Below are 18,512 nucleotides of genomic sequence, written 5' to 3' on the forward strand. Positions count from 1 at the left end.
CACACTATGTAAGACAAATCTAGACACTGTTTCACCAATAAAGCAATAAACCAATGAATTGACTCTGCACCCAACGTGACCCAAGCCGTAAATGACAAGACATTCCTTCTTTTTAAAATTCAGTTAGGAAAAAACTGTCAGGAATAATGGTGAAACAATTGACAAGCCGCCGGCTTCCTGTCCCCGTCAAGGCCATCATACATGGTAAATCTCAGCTGTGGAAGTCGAGCTTCATTTCGTGTGTAATTACCTAAATTACCTAAGTGTAGTTACAGGTGCGTCAATTTAGTGCAGACATGGCACATGGCACATTATGTACATGCCATACAAATATGCCATGTACATAACATGGCAAATAGTTATGTACATAACGTAAATTAGTAACGTCAATTTAGTGACGTAAATTAATAAGCCAAGTTCTAAGCTTGGCTTATTAATTTGGATTTATGGGGCAGCCCGTCCTCAGACCTAATCCATTACCACGAGAACCCCCCCCCCCCTTCATCAAACCTCCTGGATAGTTACCTAGATATTTGTGATGGTCTGAAAGCATATACGGTTCCAGTTAGAGTCAACATGTAAATTAGCAAATGAATCGTTGTCATAAACAGAGATTATTCTCACGTTGTAATTTTAATGTAATAGAAATCTTTAGTTTAAAATACAAAGTGTATACTGAAATATTTGTATACTTATTTGTAAAATATAAAATACATATAAAATATTTGTACAATATTCACGGGCACCCTGAAACAGTTTTCGAATTCTATATTTCATATTAATAATACATAGTATTAATGTAACCAAACGTAATGAAACCTAATCCAACCTGACCTAACCTAGCCAAACCTTAACCTAACCTAACCATGGATAGAGTAGAAAATATCACAAATTATGTAGTCATTCCCAATCCATTATCTTGAGGCGGATGTCCTTCCCGGTGATAGGTTGTAGATAAACTCAGTTGATGAATTCATTGGAGTAGGTTAAATAAATAGCTGAATATTTATATTTTATTACACTGACAAGCTTACAGTTAGTTGTTTTAGTGTTAGTTTTTTATATCTTATCGCACACTGTTGTATGTATATTGGTCATACACCAAACATGATTTTTGCTTGAGGTACCTCATCCCTTTGTGTGCATTTTACATCAATAAACTTATTTCAATTTCAATTTCCAAACACGACAGATTTAGTGAGTGTTAATGGAACTCTAGACCTTGCTAGCTCTGATTGTGACGCTTTTGCTGGGTTTATGACAGAGAACATCTACACGTCTACAGCAGCAGAAGAGAGGGTCCTCAACACGCTTATAGAAGGAGGTCCATGGCCAGGAAGCGAAGGAATACACTAAGGTAGCCTAGGGCGACGGCTGAACGATGCGCCAAGCAGTTACCAGCCATTGGCCGCTCCTCCCGCCGCACTCTGTGCACACCATTATGTTAGTGGGTTAGAACATATGTCCCTGATATTAATTAGTACACACACCATAATGTTAGTACTCACACCACAACGTTAGTTTGAACACGCACATTAATTCGTTTTATAATAATTCATCGGGGAAAAGACGGCACTCACCCCTCTGCCACTCATCCTTTTCTGCCTGTTCAACCTCTTCTGTCCCCTCACCCCTCCCCCCTGTCTGTTCCCTCACCTCCCATTTGCCCCTTTACTCCTCCTTTGCCTCTCAGCCCCACCATTTCTGCCTCGCAAGCCCCTCTCTGGCTCTCAACAAGCCCCATCATCTCGATTAACCCTTCCCTGCCTCTCACCCCCTCTCGCAACTGCTCTCTGCCTCTAAGACTCTCTCTGCTTTTTAGACCCTATTTGGTTTTCAGACCCTTTCTGCCCCTCAGTACATTATTGCCTCACAGCCCCTCTACAGGAGCTGAATCTTATATATCGATGTTTGCACATCTGCAGACTGCAAAATTAATAAGAAGAGTTGAGACAGACGAGGACTGAAAAATACTCCAAAATGACTTACACAAGCTGCAGAGATTTTCCAACAAATATTTACTGGATTTCAACACCAGCAAGTATAAGGTGATGGAAATGGAAGCAGGTGACAAAATATAAAAAAGAAGGTACACAATTTAATTTATTATAATAAATAGTTCATAAATAGTTTTGTTGTGGGAAAGGCAGCGTGTATATATATCCATGTTAGGCTTATATCGAGGTCCCCCCCCAAAGGTCTAACTATTGACCTTCCCCAGGATGCAACCCCACAACAAGCTGACTACCTATTTACAATCTGTATACCTATTTACTGCTAGGTGAACAGAGGCATTAGGTGATAGGAAACGTTCTGAACCGTTTCTATCTCGCCCAAGATTCGAACCTGGAATTCTCGATTGTGAATTCTCGAGTTTCCAGTAAGGAAACTCGAAAAGGTTTAGAAGTTTGCAACGAGTTTCGTCCCAAAATTGCAGGTATGGGGTATGAAGAAAGACTGAAAGAACTAGACCTGATGACGCTAGAAGAGGGGAGAGAGTGGAGACATGACATAAATGTATAAAATACTTAGGGGGACTGACAAAATGGAAAAGGAAGAAATGTTTGCAATGACTACTAACAGAACAAGTAAGCATGGATGGAAGTTTGAGAATCAAACTAGTCATAAAGATTATAGCAATTTTGCTTTTAGCATAAAAGTAATGGGGAAATGGAATGGACTAAAGGAGCAGGTTGCAGAAACGAACTCGATTCATAATTTTAAAAGTAGATATGATAGGGAAATACGTCAAAGTCATTGTCATTAGACAACTGACGGGGTTCAAGAGTTAAAGCTTGATACTGCAGACACAACTAGGTCTACACACACTACGATTTGTTTAATTTAAAATCTACGTAATACGTCTAAATTTATCAGTACCAAATAAATCTCCAGGCAAAATTCTATTGGTAGCTAGGTAAAAATCTAACTAAATATTTAATTAAAAAATATGGATGATTTGATTATTGTTAGTGGATTACTGAGTCTCTTTATCTGGTGATAGAGACACAAGAATAAGGTGGTGATGCTCACCTAGCGTGACTATGAGGTTTGGTGAGGTACACTGGAGAGGCACCAAAACACCCTGACTCATGCTGCCAGGACAGCACCTCAACCAGCCACTCCTTCTTGAAGAAGTCCCTATACCCGAAGATGCCACACAGAGCCCCTGGTGAAAGGAGACAAGGAATCTTACTTAGACATCATGAAACTAAATTTAACTACATGCAGCTCTCATATTCAACTCACAGATATGTTAAAAGTACTTAAAATTATCTGCTAGGGGTAAATTGCAACATAACTTTTGGATATGTCCAAATGTTGCTATTAAATTCACGAATTATCAGGACTGATATTATAAAATCTACAAACTAGGTCCTTTGAAATATTGTTCAGTTATGACTGACCATGCTCCATGAATACTGTCCAACTGCGGGTAACCTTGCTACAAGAGAACTATCGGAGTAACACACTACACTACACTTTGTTTTATCGGAGTAATACTAATCTTTCACCATGAATACTGTTCAACTAGAGCTGACCTTGCTCCATAAAGAGGTCGCGACGATGCTCTGGAAAGCCTGCCTGTGAGATGGTGGTGGCCTCTTGGAGCACGGCAGTACACAGCTGATCCAACATGGAATCCACAGAGCCCTCGAGACCACCATTAGCACTGCCACTAGCAGCGTTCCTCGCTGCCATATCTTCCAGTTGCTGCCTGCACCCAGCCTGAAGACCCACACAGGATGGGATGAAAGTTGAGACATTGTCACAGGGTGAGATACTTAATTACATAATGCCGTGATGTGAGTACAGTTTGCAAAGAAATGTTAATTATGTGTACTTCAATATACGAGAGTTTAGTTTAGTTAATTTATTATGCACCCCATACCCATCTTGTGGGCAGTAGTGGAAAGGGTTACAGTACCAGTTTCAAGGTCATTAATCTATATTATGAACAGTAAGGGTCCCAGAACAGGGCCCTGGGAAACTCCACATGAGACGGTAATGCACGCTGTGCTAACTCTGGTCCCTACTAGCTCATTATACTTGAACCCATTTTAGCATGCCACCTCCAGGGTCGTACAGTGTGATATAAGAGTGGCTCACCTGTAGTCCAATAATGAGGTAAAAGACCTGATGCGTGAGGGAGTATCCGGAATAACCCTGGGCTGTCATCCGCTGCCAGCACTTCAGGCTCACGGCACATTCCACGCCCTCATGCCTCACCTCATCACGTCTAGCCTGTTCATCACTCCAGGCCTCATCACCACACCTGGTCTCATCACCACACGTGGTCTCATCACCACGTCTGGTCTCAGCGCCAAGCCTGGTCTCAGCGCCAAGCCTGGTCTCAGCGCCAAGCCTGGTCTCATGATCACCAAGGTCACCATATACGCCACCCAGCTCTTCGGCAATGCACTCGTCAGACTGCCGCTCTACCAACTGTTCCTCGCCTGCAGAAGTTATTTACGTGCTATAAAGTATCAGCTCACATGAATAATGAACATATGGCAGGACTGATACGCACGTAAAAAACACAGACCAAAAATGCAATGTTTTAATTAATATACTCTCAAGGAGTTATTAGGCAACGTATATGTCAACACAACATAACCCAAACAAGTCTGGAAATATTGTATTTTAAACGGTTAGAGATTTGTATTAAATTCAATAATAATTTATTAATTATTAATAATTTAATAATTATTTCTTATTATAGTGGTGTATAATTGGCCTTCGGAATGGTGAAGGTATAGATACTATTCAAGTTCAAGTATGTTTATTGAGATAAGAAAGAAATACATCTCAAAGGGTAGCTTAGGCTATTTCTACCCCCTTATAGATACTATTACCGCGGAGGACGGCGGTTGGGCTGTGGGGTGGGGCGAGAGGTGTGGTGTTGAGGGCCCGCACTGTGAGGGGCACATCCCAGAAGCCAGCATTAACCAGTGCTCCCAGCTCTGTCATTGGGAGTCAAGGTTAACAGTCACCCATCTTGGAACAATCGTTAGTTTTACCCAGCACCCACCATCCTTGCACATACACACGTGTCTCAGTAACAAGCGTTTTCCCTTGGCTAGCAAACAAACACTTTAATAATTGCTAAATTAGATTAGTATCACCCTTTATAATTGAATACCCTTGAAACAATCATCAGATTGGTCTAAATCAACTCATATCTGTAACAATTGTTACGTTGGTATAGCTACATATAATTAATATTGTCAGATACTATAAAGTATTCTTATAGGTCTCTTAAACACTTAGTATACCTACTGATTCAATAATAATATAATTGAAAAATATTGTAAATTAACCCAATCATATTTTTAAATTGACAATTTTGCTTTGCTAAACATTGCAACATACAGTTGGTCTAACTTGCATCATAAATTACATTGTAATAACTTTAACCTCACAAAGTTGTCATGAAAATCCTGACTTCTGAATCGTCACACAAAAGGCAATGTCAAGTAACTTGTTATTCAACCTGATGACTTGTTCTGCCCTTCACGAGTTGAACAGTGGCTTATTAGCGACCTATTAGCCTATCAATTGTAACTCGCTGATATTAGTAGGCAACAAGCTTGAGGAGGGATAAGAACGATAATTTAACCTAGCTAAACAAAATTTTTAAATAAATAATAAGCCAAATTCTACAGTTTCCGGTTAAGTGACCCGTTTTCTAAATCCCTTTAACGTAAGCTAAATCATTCTAGAGTAAAATATTCCATCCTAGCTTAAACAGTTTATTCAATGAAACAAACTCTCCTCATCTAAGTCGTCTAGAAATTCGTGTCGCATCCATCTATGTGAAGACACATAGATGGATGCGACGACAATGATTATATAATCCAATAACAGCATTTTTTATATTAACATATTTAGGTACATCCGCGTTTATGCTATTACTATAGATTATATGAAGTGTTACATAGTGTGTAACTTATCATTTTTTATAAATTTTGCAAGTATTTACCTACTTAAAATTTTCTTAGATTAAGGACCTGCCCGAAACGCTGCGCGTACTAGTGGCTTTACAAGATTGTAATTACTATATTATGTATCCTCACAATCCCAATGTACCTTCTTGTATATATATATAAATAAATAAATTCTAAAAACTGCCGTCTCGCAACACGAGTTTAAGTGTTCCCAGAAAATGATTTACTGCACGTACAGTGACTCACCGCGGTAATACTGTGGGTAGGCTTTCATGATGAAGGTCTTTGCTATAGTGCTGACCCGCCCAGCCTCCTGTGCCAAGGTCCTCACGCCCTCCACACCCACACTACCTCTCATGGGCTCCTCGCTCTCCACTACCTTCGTTAATGCTTGCCACACCAGCCGAAACTGTGCTGTGGGGAGAAAGTCAGTTTAGTTGTTAACAGATGAAAGACAAGTGGTATTAGATGAGGAATAGGCGGTATTAGATGAGACTGCGAGTTAAGGTGTATGTATCTTACATACATAGTTATGTATGGGTGGTATTAGATGAGGGATGGGTGGGTACAGAAGACGACTCTCATATCCTCCAAGTGCTTAACAGTCGTACTGACTTATTTCCTTTCCTCAGACTTAGTATTTTAAGTTTCAAGACAAAGCGATAAAGCGTTCTAGAGTTATTGAACACAAACCTCGAATATGATACAGAGGAAATTACTACTGTGGATACCTAATTTAACATCCAACTGGCAGTCATTTTTGGAGTGAGAATACTTATTAATGCTGACAATTATCACAAAACTATGACTGACGTCTCCATCAAACACACGTTTGATGGAGGCGGGACCAAAGAGCCAGAGCTCAACCCCGCAAACACAACTAGGTGAGTACACGTACGTAACACATTAAAAAATACTACTCCTGTAATTAGCGAAGGCCCAAACGTTACTATTTAGTGATGCACCAGCTGTTTACCTCAAGACCAGCATCTTAGGCGACTTTTACGGGGACAGAAAGCCGGCGGCTTATCAGAGACCCCCCCCCCCCTTTGTTCCTCAGGATTTTTTTATACAGCTGTGTAATGAAGGAGCTGCTAGGGAATATTTCAATGAAAGATGGCTATCACACACCTTACCTATCTTCCTGACGTGCTAATGACACACTACGAGCGTTGATGAAGCCTCTTGCGATCTGTTTGATGACTGTTTTAGACGTGTCAGTCATCAAAGTAAGCAAGTGAGCGCTGCTGCCATATTCATAATAGAAAAATGGGGGGCTCTTATTTTTCAATAACCTCTTAATTTAAGAGGCTCCTAATTTTCAATAACTTTTCAATAACGAAGGTTGTATTATTGCTAACTAGGATATTTAATGAAATACGAAAATACAAATTATATGTGTTGGATTTATTGCACGGCGTTAAGTAACACGACTCAATTTTTAATACACATTGTAGATCAAAATTTGCAAGGCTAAGTTACACACATCACCCCCCTCCAAATCCAAATATTTGTGGTTGGCTTCCCCACTGGAAAATTTAGCTTAGGAGAGGAATTATACAAGTATTTCAGTGGTGTATGTATGTATGTGTGCGTGTGTGTGCATGGCACATGTGCGGTTGTGTGTACTCACCTGGTTATGCTTGCAGGGGTTGAGCTCTGGCTCTTTGGTCCCGCCTCTCAACTGTCAATCAACTAATGTACAGGTTCTTGAGTGTGTGTGAGTGAGTGAGTGTGTGTGTGTGTGTGTGTGTGTGTGTGTGTGTGTGTGTGTGTGTGTGTGTGTGTGTGTGTGTGTGTGTGTGTGTGTGTGTGTGTGATTACAGAGAAGGGGATTATGTGGGGGTGGCGTGTGTGTAATAATTATCCAAGAATTACAGGGTAGGCCGGCCGTTACCGTCTGCTGACTACGGTATTCTAATATTTTGGTCGTTGGGGTCACGTCGCGAATGGAATACGCGAGCATACTAGTTATATAAATATATATACAGAGAGAAAGAGAGAGTGTAGTGCTTTTCAGGCAAAGCCCTCCGATTTGGCCGGAATTAGAGGGAGTTCAGAGAACATATACGGCATACATAGACGCGATAAAGCACCTAAATTATTGGGATCGTCTCAAAGCTCTCCAAATGTACTCACTAGAAAGGAGACGAGAGAGATACCAAACAATATGCACATAGAAAATACTGGAGGGGGCAAGTCCCAAATCTGCACAGTAAAATAACAGCGGACTGAAGTGAACGATATGGAAGAAAATGCAGAATAGAACCAGTGAAGAGCAGAGGTGTCATAGGCACAATCAGAGAACACTGTATAAACATCAGAGGTCCGCGGTTGTTCAACATCCTCCCAGCGAGTATAAGAAATATTGCCGGAACAACTGTGGACATCTTCAAGAGAAAACTAGTTTTCTTCAAGGAGTGCTGGACCAACCGAGCTGTGGTGGGTATGTGGGCCTGCGGGCCGCTCCAAGCAACAGCCTGGTGGACCAAGCTCTCACAGGTCAAACCTGGCCTCGGACCGGGCTTGGGGAGTAGAAGAACTCCCAGAACCCCATCAAGCAGGCCTAGTTAACAATTAGGCAACAGCGTCCGATTGTGCTTATTTCTCCTTTTACTTTTGTCTCTATGTAAATTCCTGGGAATTTGTCTAAATATCACGATAATTACATATTTCAATAATTATTACATTTATTTAAAAGTACTTAGGAATGATAGGCCTATCGAAGTTATGTAAGTAAATTGGACAGAATAAGTGATATACTGTAGTGTGTTTTCCCCCCAACTCAGTTGGTACAAGGGCATTTAGGTAGAATGGAAAATATCCTTAAGAAAATTACCAATTGTAATACTGCTGTTGTGTTCAATTATATCTATCGATCTATCTATTCATATATTTAATTATTTTGGAGGGATACCCTGTTGTGCCCGGGACTCTCTCCTGTCTTTCCCTTCCATCTTTTTTTCCCTACACTCTTCCCTCTCTCTCCCAATCGCCCCCTCTTATCATATCTCTTCTTCTATCCCCCTATCTTTCCTTCTACCACTCTGCCTCCCTCTCCTCTCCTCTCTCCTCCTCTCTCCCCCCTTTCATATTTCTATTGTCCCCTTCTCCCCTTTCTCGTCACTTCTCTGCTCCTCTCCGTCTCTCCCTCTGTTTCTCCCACAAAATTTATTCTATATATTATGAAATCCTGAAAAATGCTAAATATCGTTATGGAAAACTTCAGATTTGACTTGATGAAAATTGAAACGGTTCACTATAGATGTCTTGAAAAGTTGGGCGAGGCTAGTCCCAAAGCCTCGCCTCCAAATTAGGACAGACAAACATTCCCTTATATTACCGCCCTGGTTGGGACTATTCCTAGTCTAGTCACACACAGTATTGTGTGTCTGTGTTCTGGGTAATACTGAATGAACTCTGGCAATATAGGTATTTTAAGATAATAGTCCATATGTTGGTGTAAGTCAGAATATAAAATCTTGATATGAAATGATAACGGCACTCATGGCGTGAGAATAATGTTAGTGTAAGCAGCTGTGAGGTCACTGAAGGCAGCTGTGAGGCCGCTGTAAGCAGCTGAAGGCAGCTGTGAGGCCGTTGTAAGCAGCTGAAGGCAGGTGTGAGGCTGCTGAAGGCAGCTGTGAAGCCGCTGTAAGCAGCTGTGAGGCCGCTGTAAGCAGCTGTGAGGCCGCTGTTGGCAGCTGAGAGACACCACTGAGGGTAGCTGTTGGCAGCTGTGAGACACAACTGAGGGTAGCTGTTGGCAGCTGTGAGACACCACTGAGGGTAGCTGTTGGCAGCTGTGGGGAAAATGTATCCTGTTTACATAGTTTATGATTGGAGTTCTCACTGTTGTGTGATTCATTACCTGGAGTTACCCCGCCATTAAGTAACGATTCAAACAAAAACGTAACAAAATCCTCCCTGAGGTGTGACTAATTCCAATGAAACATCGGGACTACTTTTTACGCCCTTGTAAATTACTGAGGTTAATTACTGTTACTCATATGTCAACAAAATGTCCCCGACTCCAAAAAGACATTGTGTTCTCAGATGAGAACACAATGAACTTTTGAGAACAATGAGAACTTGAGAACTTTTGAGAACAATGAGAACTTTTTGCCCGAAACGCTATGCGTACTAGTGGCTTTAGGTATTGTATGTACTACCTCTATCTTTAAATCAATCAGAATGTTTGTACTGTAACTCTGCAACTATGTATGTATGTACTTTTCCTAAATAAATGATTATTATTATTATTATTATTACTCTATTAGCTGTGTCAGAATCTTGCAGATCAAGAAAAGCTGATGAATAGTCGTTTTCCCACCTAATGAAGTACTCAGTTCGTGTATTTCTCTCAGGGAGAAAGCCATGCAAGCTAAGAGCAAGTTAACTTTTAATTTGCACCATTAGCCTGCTTGGAACAATCCTCTTAGAACCTTGTATATGCAGAGATATTTACCTAAATGTGTGAGTTTGCCTTATGTACAGGGATTATGAGCATATTACAAATATGTCTTTAGTGCATGTCGAGTTATTCGGACACTCTAATGAGCCGGACGGACGAGCCGTCTCTCGTTATCGTTATGACAACTTCCGGCAGCACCAGTAGTGGCGTAGGGAACTATCAGTGTAAATGTCTTCAGAGAGGATGTGCTCTGTAAGCAGATAATTAATTTGGCTCAAACTATTCACATATCTTACATCACCATGAATCTGACTGTGCTAAAATGTGAGATATTAAGAAACAACTGTATCGCAAAAGTTCAAGAAATATACATTTATTTTATCCGACATCAACAAAATCTCATAAACTAGAGCCATAGTGAAACTCACACCAGTTAATCCATCTATCATCATTCTATTGTGCATGAAGAAACGCACGTCTATGGGTCATCCAATAAGGTTAGTAAACTTCTAGATGTTACCACTGCTAGTGTCATATCATTAATGCAAACACTCAAACGTCAATGCCGTCGGGTACTTATCAACTGGGTGCCAAGTGATGTGGGAATAATAGGAATAGCATATCCACTACGGAAGCCGCAAAACTTGCAACTAAGAGAAGAAATGTAGACATTTATATACCACAGAGTCTGGAGGGCTCTCCAGATAGACACCCGAGCTCTCCTATCTTCTAGCGACGTTAGGTGCATGTCATGCAGCCATTCCTCGTAACTCATGCCTCTTAGTTCTAGGATTAGCCTAGTAGCATACCTCTGAACTTTTTCCAGCTTAGTCCTGTGCTTGACAAGGTACGGGCTCCATGCTGGGGCTGCATACTCCAGCATTAGTCTTACATACGTGGTATACAAGGTTCTGATATCTTACATGTATGAACCTTATACAAGGTTCTACATGTGTGGAAGGGGAGAAGGAGAGGGTTGGAGAGTGGAATGAAAAAAATTAGTAGGTTGAAGTTGGAAAAAATGTGAAGATATCTATTGTGGGTGAGAGGGGCGGCACTGGATAAGAGAGGCAACGGAAGAGGAAGAACACAAAGGAGATCTCACCTTCAGCGATGCGAGTGCCTACGACAGCATCGAAGTTCATCTGCGTGAGGTGATCGTCGAAGTACTGGAAGAGCTGGTGACAGGCCCACATCACTCTCTCTAGTGCCCATACCTTGCCCTGCCGCAGCTCCTCATTAACAGGCTCTACCACGCCATTCCTTATAAGTTTAGGCAAGCCATCTTTCCCAGTCTGGAAATGGTCCAAGTTTACAGGCCGTTGAAGTTCCTTAAACGGGTCTTTCTGTGTAGGTTCTTGTGAGTTCTCTCTCTTGCCCTCATACTGGTCTTCTCTTACAGGCTGCCGTAAGCCCTCCTGGCCAGGCTTCAGCAGGCCATATATATCACCCTGCAAAGGTTCTGGATGTGATCTCAATAAATTTTGTGGGTCGAACACTTCAAATGGAAAAGCGCCTCTATAATTCGATGCGATTTTAACTTTGCCCGAGTTAATTAATGGCGCCCAAGGATAGAGCGCTTCTAACTTGTTAAAATAATCAAACTGTATATCATCTGCTGATACCGTTGGCCACACTAAGCTTCCTTTCCAAGCTGCCAGGACCAGCATGACAACATACAGAGATGGCATCGCCCCGGGAAAATGTTACAACTGAACTACCCACACAACTGAATCCTGAAAGTAGATGCGTTATTATTTCGCGTGTTATTTACGAGGTCGCCATCTGTCCAGTTCAAATTCCATATACTGTATTGGGACCGAAAATGTCAATTGTTAGTGTATGTGATGAGAGGATGTAGAGGGGCCGGCGGCCGAGAGAGGAGTGAGAGGTGTGAGTGTCTGAGGGACCGGGCTAGGTGAGGGAGGCGCTGCCTCCACCACCACCCACGGCTCCTCTCACTTCACATTATCCATACCAAGCCTAGCTATGGCACTCCACTTCCCCCCCCCCCCTCATCTGGCCTAGTTCTGCCCCCTCAATCACCAACACCCACCCGAGCCCTTTTAACTCACGTGGGCGGGTTAAAAGGGCACCCACCCTGCCCTTTTAACACTGGTCATCCACCTTGCCCTTTCAACCCACACCACCCACTCTTTTAAGCTTGCCCTTTCAACCCACACCACCCACTCTTTTAACCTTGCCCTTTCAACCCACACCACCCACTCTTTAAACCTTGCCCTTTCAACCCACACCACCCACTCTTTAAACCTTGCCCTTTCAACCCACACCACACACTAACCTTGCCCTTTCAACCCACACCACACACTAACCTTGCCCTTTCAACCCACACCACCCACTCTTTAAACCTTGCCCTTTCAACCCACACCACCCACTCTTTAAACCTTGCCCTTTCAACCCACACCACCCACTCTTTAAACCTTGCCCTTTCAACCCACACCACACACTAACCTTGCCCTTTCAACCCACACCACCCACTCTTTAAACCTTGCCCTTTCAACCCACACCACACACTAACCTTGCCCTTTCAACCCACACCACCCACTCTTTAAACCTTGCCCTTTCAACCCACACCACACACTAACCTTGCCCTTTCAACCCATACCATGCACCCACTCTAACCTTCTTGTTTTCTGTTCATGGGTCTTCTGGTAGGTTAGGCTAAGGCACTTTAGGCGATATGGTCACTAAGTGTAAAATAGCAACGGAAATCGACAGAATTGATAAGGAAGAATTCCCGAGATCTGGAGCTTTAAAAAGAACCTAAGGACCTTCTTGTAGACTATGTAACCATCTCCACCCAACTCTTCTCATCCTACATGTCAACTTATGTTTACTACTACAGTACTGTGAAAATTAATTACTAAATTGGCACTGTTACTAAAAATTGCTATGCCTAAATACTGTGCTGTATAAACAAATTGTATATCATCATCTTATCTCTTTTACAAATATATAATTACTATGTTTGCACTTGTAAAAGTTGCAGACTCTAAATAGCACATTACAAATTGCTAATCTCTTCAACAATTCAATAATGTTATCTTATTTAGTTTCATATTTTACCTCTATAAGCTTGTACTGTGCTGTATATTATTTTCCCAATTTTTTGTACATTATGTCCAAAATATTCTGCATATTAGTAACTTTATGCATTGTACTTATCCTACCTGTGACTCCTCCACTATTTATGTATCATATGTATAAATAACAAATATTATTATTATTATTATTATTATTATTATTATTATTATTATTATTATTATTATTATTATTATTATTATTATTATTATTATTATAAGTAAATCCAATCAGTAGCAATTTTATTGTGGACCAGCAAGGATTCTGGGGCACACCACTAGTCAGTGATTCAGAGTATTGAGATGCTCACTGTATGTATGTTTATTACAGATGTGTGGTATGAGAGATGAAAAGCAAACAGCAAGTTAGCATGTTAAACTTTATTGCTCTGTTTCTCGTAGACACCAAACTGGTTCAGCTTTGCCGACTGAAGACCCAATACCTATTTATAAAAAGTCAGTAATTTGTACATAGACTCAAGAATGTCAGTACAGTTTAGTATTTACACATATTATCTATATCATCATTCTTGGATATTGCATGAAACTCAATAAAATTATAAATACTGTATATGAATGCCACTGTATATAATAAGCATTCCTACTGTATGAAAGTAAAAAATGGGTAGTACATTGTTAATGCTGCTACTGCATGCAAATCAGATTTGGCAAGTTTTTTTGCCTGAGTTTACTCGAGTGCTACCATCTCTCTAGTAGCCTAGACAGGGCCTGGAAACTAGTGGCTTGTCAAAAGTAGCTCCATTGTTTCTGGGGATTTTTTCAAACTGGATTTTGAACTGAAGTAATGTATTGACAAGTAGGGCTTTGGCAGGGAGGGTTCCAGATTATAATCTTATGGGTGAAAAAGCATGTCCTGTTTTGTCCTAAGTGTGGCTTATTGAGCTTGAAGCTGTTGACCCTTGAATATGTTACATTTGACCCTTTAGAAAAGTGGTCTGGATTAATATCCAGACCACTTGTTCACCAATCCAAGTTTGTGGGGGTTGAGCTCTGACTCTTTGGTCATGCCTCTCAACTGTCAATCAACAGGTGTACAGATTCCTGAGCCTATTGGGCTCTATCATATCTACATTTGAAACTGTGTATGGAGTCTGCCTCCACCACAACACTACTTAATGCATTTCTTTTGTTAACTACCCTGACACTGAAAAAATTCTTTCTAACGTCTCTGTGGCTCATCTGGGTACTAAGTTTCCACCTGTGTCCCCTTGCTTGTGTTCCACCTGTGCTAAAGAGTTTGTCTTTGTCCACCCTTTCAATTCCCCTGAGAATTTTGTAGGTGGTTATTCTGTCTACCCTTACTCTTCTGTTTTCCAGGGTTGTGAGGTTCAGCTCCCTTAGCCTTAACTCATAACTCATTCCTCTCAGTTCCGGGACCAGTCTGGTGGCATACCTCTGAATCTTCTTTAACTTCGTCTTGTGTTTAACTAGGTATGGACTCCAGGCTGGAGTCCATGCAGTGTTACTAGTCCTATGGCCTCAATCATTCATGGTATGGAGTCAACTTAGTTCTGGAATAATCTTTGTCACTCCTTGTTGAACTTTTTCCAAAGATGTTCTTTTCAAGGAGAAGTCAACATACTTGGATATAATAGTCCAAACTGGGGCACACCAGAGACTTCTTCAGTTGAATAACCACTTTTTACTCTGCACAACTATTCCTGCTCACATGCAGGTGTTTTTGTATTCTCCATGGTTGTTTGGGATGTTCCTTGGTTGTTCCTGCCCATGTGTCTTTCTGGGTACCATCAAGTTTCCTGGATTCATCCCCTTTCTGGGGTTTTCTTTTTGAGGTTTGAGTTTTGGATCTCATCCCATGCCTTGGCTTGCAGGCTTCCTCTTTTTAGGGGGGTTTGAAACACTGCTTCAGTTTCCCAGCCAATTTGGGGGCACCCCATTCCTCTGGTTCCCTTGTGGTGCTCTGCTATTGCCTTTGGCTCCTTTTTGGGATAAGAGTTTGAAGGGGTTTTTACTTTAAGTTCAGAGCACTGTGGGCTGTGTCCTGGCTTATGGTGGCCCACTTGGCTCTTTACCCTCTTTCCAGGTTTGTTTCCTATGTCTGGGGCTGACTTCCCCTCTGCAGCCCCATTTGGTCATTGCAAGTGGGTTAGATGTTAGGCAGTTCAGTTATCCTGCCATTCTTGGTGGGTTCCCATTTTGTATTTTCTTGCTTAAATCTCTCTGGTTTTTCGTTTGTCTTTTTTTTTTTGGTTGTATCCCTTTTGTGTTCTTTTGTCTTCTCACTTAACCAACCAGGTTTTTGTTGTGGCCTTCTGAGCAGCTACAGGCTGCCTTTTGGCTGATCCAGTTTTCTTTCCAGGTTTTTGGTTGTTTTCACTGGGGAGTTCTCATTTGCCGGTTCGTTTTTTTTTCCTTTTGGCTTCTTCTGGTTCTTCAGTTTTTTGCCATGGGGCATGGTTTGCCATTTATAGTGTTGTGTTTTCACTTCTGGCCTGCGTTGATGGCTGGCTGGTTTGGGCATCTGGCTAGTCTGTCAGCAAGTTGGGGTTCTGGGCTTTGCTCTTGTACTGGATTCCAGGTTCCGGTGATTTGGTAACAGTCTCGTCTGATTTTATTGCAGGTTCAGACCTGGTTGGGTTTGATCTTTTGATTTTTCTTTTCCCTTCTGCCTGTATCCTTGCGATGCTTCGAGAAGCATTTCTGGCTATTGTGGGGAGTCCCTGGGTTTTCAATCATTGACTTGAGTGGCTGTGTGGGAGTCTATCCCTTGCATGCATTGCTGTTCATCTTTCTAGGATTTTGCTCCAGGAGCTGCATTTTCTCTGTGGTGGAAGCACCAATGTGCCACAATAGGACACCATTATAGTGAGAAGGTGGTGGAGGCTAGAACTGTCGGTAGTTCCAAAGCGTTATATGACAGAGAGTGCTGGGAGGAGGGGACACCACGAGGGTAGTTCTCATCCTGTAACTACACTTACCAGTAGGTAATACTGTACAGTATAGGAGCCCTCCCAGAAAACCAGCATTTGCATATAGTGAAGTGCCTCTTTCTGGCAGCTCCTTAGGACCCTCCCTTCCTCATTCAGGGGCTTCAGTTTTTATGTTCTGGCTAAATGATTTATGTTCAATGCCAAGAGTTTAAGGAGAAAGGTGTGCAATCCCTTGGTGGTGCGCAGGTGGAACTATTGAGAAAACTGCTTCATGATTGTGCAGTTCGTTCATCACAGGGCTTCATTGTCACATATCTATTCTTTATTTACTTTGCAGTTTGTATATTTTGGTTTACCCTCCTTTCTAGTTGCTATTATGACTAGCATAGTCAAGGTAAATAACTTAAAACTTAATATAAATAGCTTCTGTTAGATTTGTATGTGTAATTGATCAAGAGAGACAGTTGTTGATTAATTTAAGATGCTGCTAAGGGGAAATGTGTATGTAAATTTAGCACCGAGTGTATATAAATTTGAGTTCGAGTAGCCATAATGATAGCCAGACATTTGCCAGGCTAAGCTATTGTTTAATTTGGATATTAATGTTGCCTTACATTGTTATGTAGGATAATCACTTGCATACTGTTTATTTAAACCATATAATAAGAAACATATTACTGTAAATATACTATATCCTATTGTAAACATAGATTTTTAATAAAACTAAATAAAGAATGAAATCTAGGATTGTGTTTGATTTAATTATTTTTCTAATTGAAATATTACTGTGCCGGGTTTGCTATGGAGGGATGTGTCTTGGCAACGCAGCGAAACATGTGACGATGAAGGTTGCTCTTTTGTGTGGAGGAGTAGTTGCAGTGGGGACATCCAAAAGGTTTCTCTCCAGTGTGCTTCCTGATATGCTTGAAGTAGTTAGTCCTAATGGTGGTGGTGTAAGGGCAGTAGGTGCAAAATAGGTTACGATGAGGGGTTTGCTGCTGATGTTGGTGATGCTGACTGGTCATGGCAGATTGCGGTTGGGATACCCATACTTCCACCCCAGCACACCCACTGCTCATCTGTCAAGAGTGATAGGGAGTCCAACAGTGACACAGTTATAAGGTAGCATAGAACAGTTGCATGATACACTTGCATGATACACTTGCATAATAAAGTTCTGAAGTTACAAATACTGTGTGTGTGTGTGTGTGTGTGTGTGTGTGTGTGTGTGTGTGTGTGTGTGTGTGTGTGTGTGTGTGTGTGTGTAAATCATAAAGAAATTAACACGGAAGGATTAAGACAGGAATTTCCTTAAGTACTTTCGTATTTAATAATACATCTTCAGAGGGATGTATTATTTTTCAAATCCTTCTAAAGATGTATCATTAAATACAAAAGTACTTCCTGTCTTAATCCTTCCTTTGTGGTCTGACTTTGTCATATATACTGTATACTTATAATGTGCCTAATAGCCAGAGTTGCCTAACATAACAAATTTTCATGAAATATTTAACTTTTCACAAAAAGTTCTTATGAAATTATAAAGTTTTTATTGTACTGTATTATATATGATTGCAATTTTATGTTATTTGAGTCAAAACTAACATAGAAATTTGATCAAACCTAACTTAACTTATAAAAAACTTATCCTAACTTACGCCTGACAGCTGGGTGGACAGCACTTCGGATTCGTAGTCCTGAGGTTTCGGGTTCGATCCCCGGTGGAGGTGAAGACAAATGGGCAAAATGTTTCTTCACCCTGATGCCCCTGTTACCTAGCAGTAAATAGGTACCTGGGAGTTAGACAGCTGCTACGGGCTGCTTCTGGGGGGGTGGGGGGTGGGGTGTAACTAAAAAGAAGGCTTGGTCGAGGACCGGGCCGCGAGGACGCTAAGCCCCGAAATCATCTCAAGATAACCTAACATAACTTAAAATAACTAAGTCAGAAATATATGTTCCTAATATAATACAGTATTATTGTTAGAATAGAACCAATTTGGAAAGAAATATTTGAAAATAACAAAAATCATGCTGCCTGTTAGCTGTTAGGCACATTGGACCTTCCATACTAGGCCATCAAGTGCAGTTCTGGCTATTAGGCATGGCATATATATATATATATATATATATATATATA

The 18,512-nt window shown here is 41.1% G+C and overlaps 2 protein-coding genes across 3 annotated transcripts in view; both read right to left on the reverse strand.

Moving 5' to 3' along the window:
- Nucleotides 1-999: 999 nt before the first annotated feature.
- LOC123745769 (UPF0764 protein C16orf89 homolog) lies at nt 1,000-12,304 on the reverse strand. Of its 2 annotated transcripts, XM_045726697.2 has the most exons (7): nt 11,468-12,297; nt 6,195-6,362; nt 4,857-4,964; nt 4,111-4,457; nt 3,543-3,729; nt 3,034-3,169; nt 1,000-1,427 (listed from the first exon to the last, which is right to left on the reverse strand). In XM_045726697.2, the coding sequence occupies exons 1-7, from the start codon at nt 12,051-12,053 to the stop codon at nt 1,313-1,315; spliced, it is 1,647 nt and encodes a 548-aa protein (XP_045582653.2). In that variant the 5' UTR covers nt 12,054-12,297; the 3' UTR covers nt 1,000-1,312. The 2 variants fall into 2 exon arrangements, with proteins under 2 accessions (XP_045582653.2, XP_045582654.2); XM_045726698.2 differs by lacking the exon at nt 4,857-4,964 and having other exon boundaries at nt 11,468-12,304.
- Nucleotides 12,305-13,829: 1,525 nt separating this feature from the next.
- The window catches only part of LOC123745767 (zinc finger and BTB domain-containing protein 14), a 191,875-nt gene continuing 187,192 nt past the window's right edge, over nt 13,830-18,512 (reverse strand). Inside the window, exon 6 of the mRNA XM_069317665.1 lies at nt 13,830-17,454. Within this exon, the coding sequence (XP_069173766.1) occupies nt 17,158-17,454 (297 nt within the window). The 3' untranslated portion in view covers nt 13,830-17,157. The remainder of the gene's footprint in view (nt 17,455-18,512) is intronic.

The sequence above is a fragment of the Procambarus clarkii genome, chromosome 88 (genome assembly GCF_040958095.1).
Source record: "Procambarus clarkii isolate CNS0578487 chromosome 88, FALCON_Pclarkii_2.0, whole genome shotgun sequence".
In the NCBI taxonomy this organism is placed as follows: Eukaryota; Metazoa; Arthropoda; class Malacostraca; order Decapoda; family Cambaridae; genus Procambarus; species Procambarus clarkii.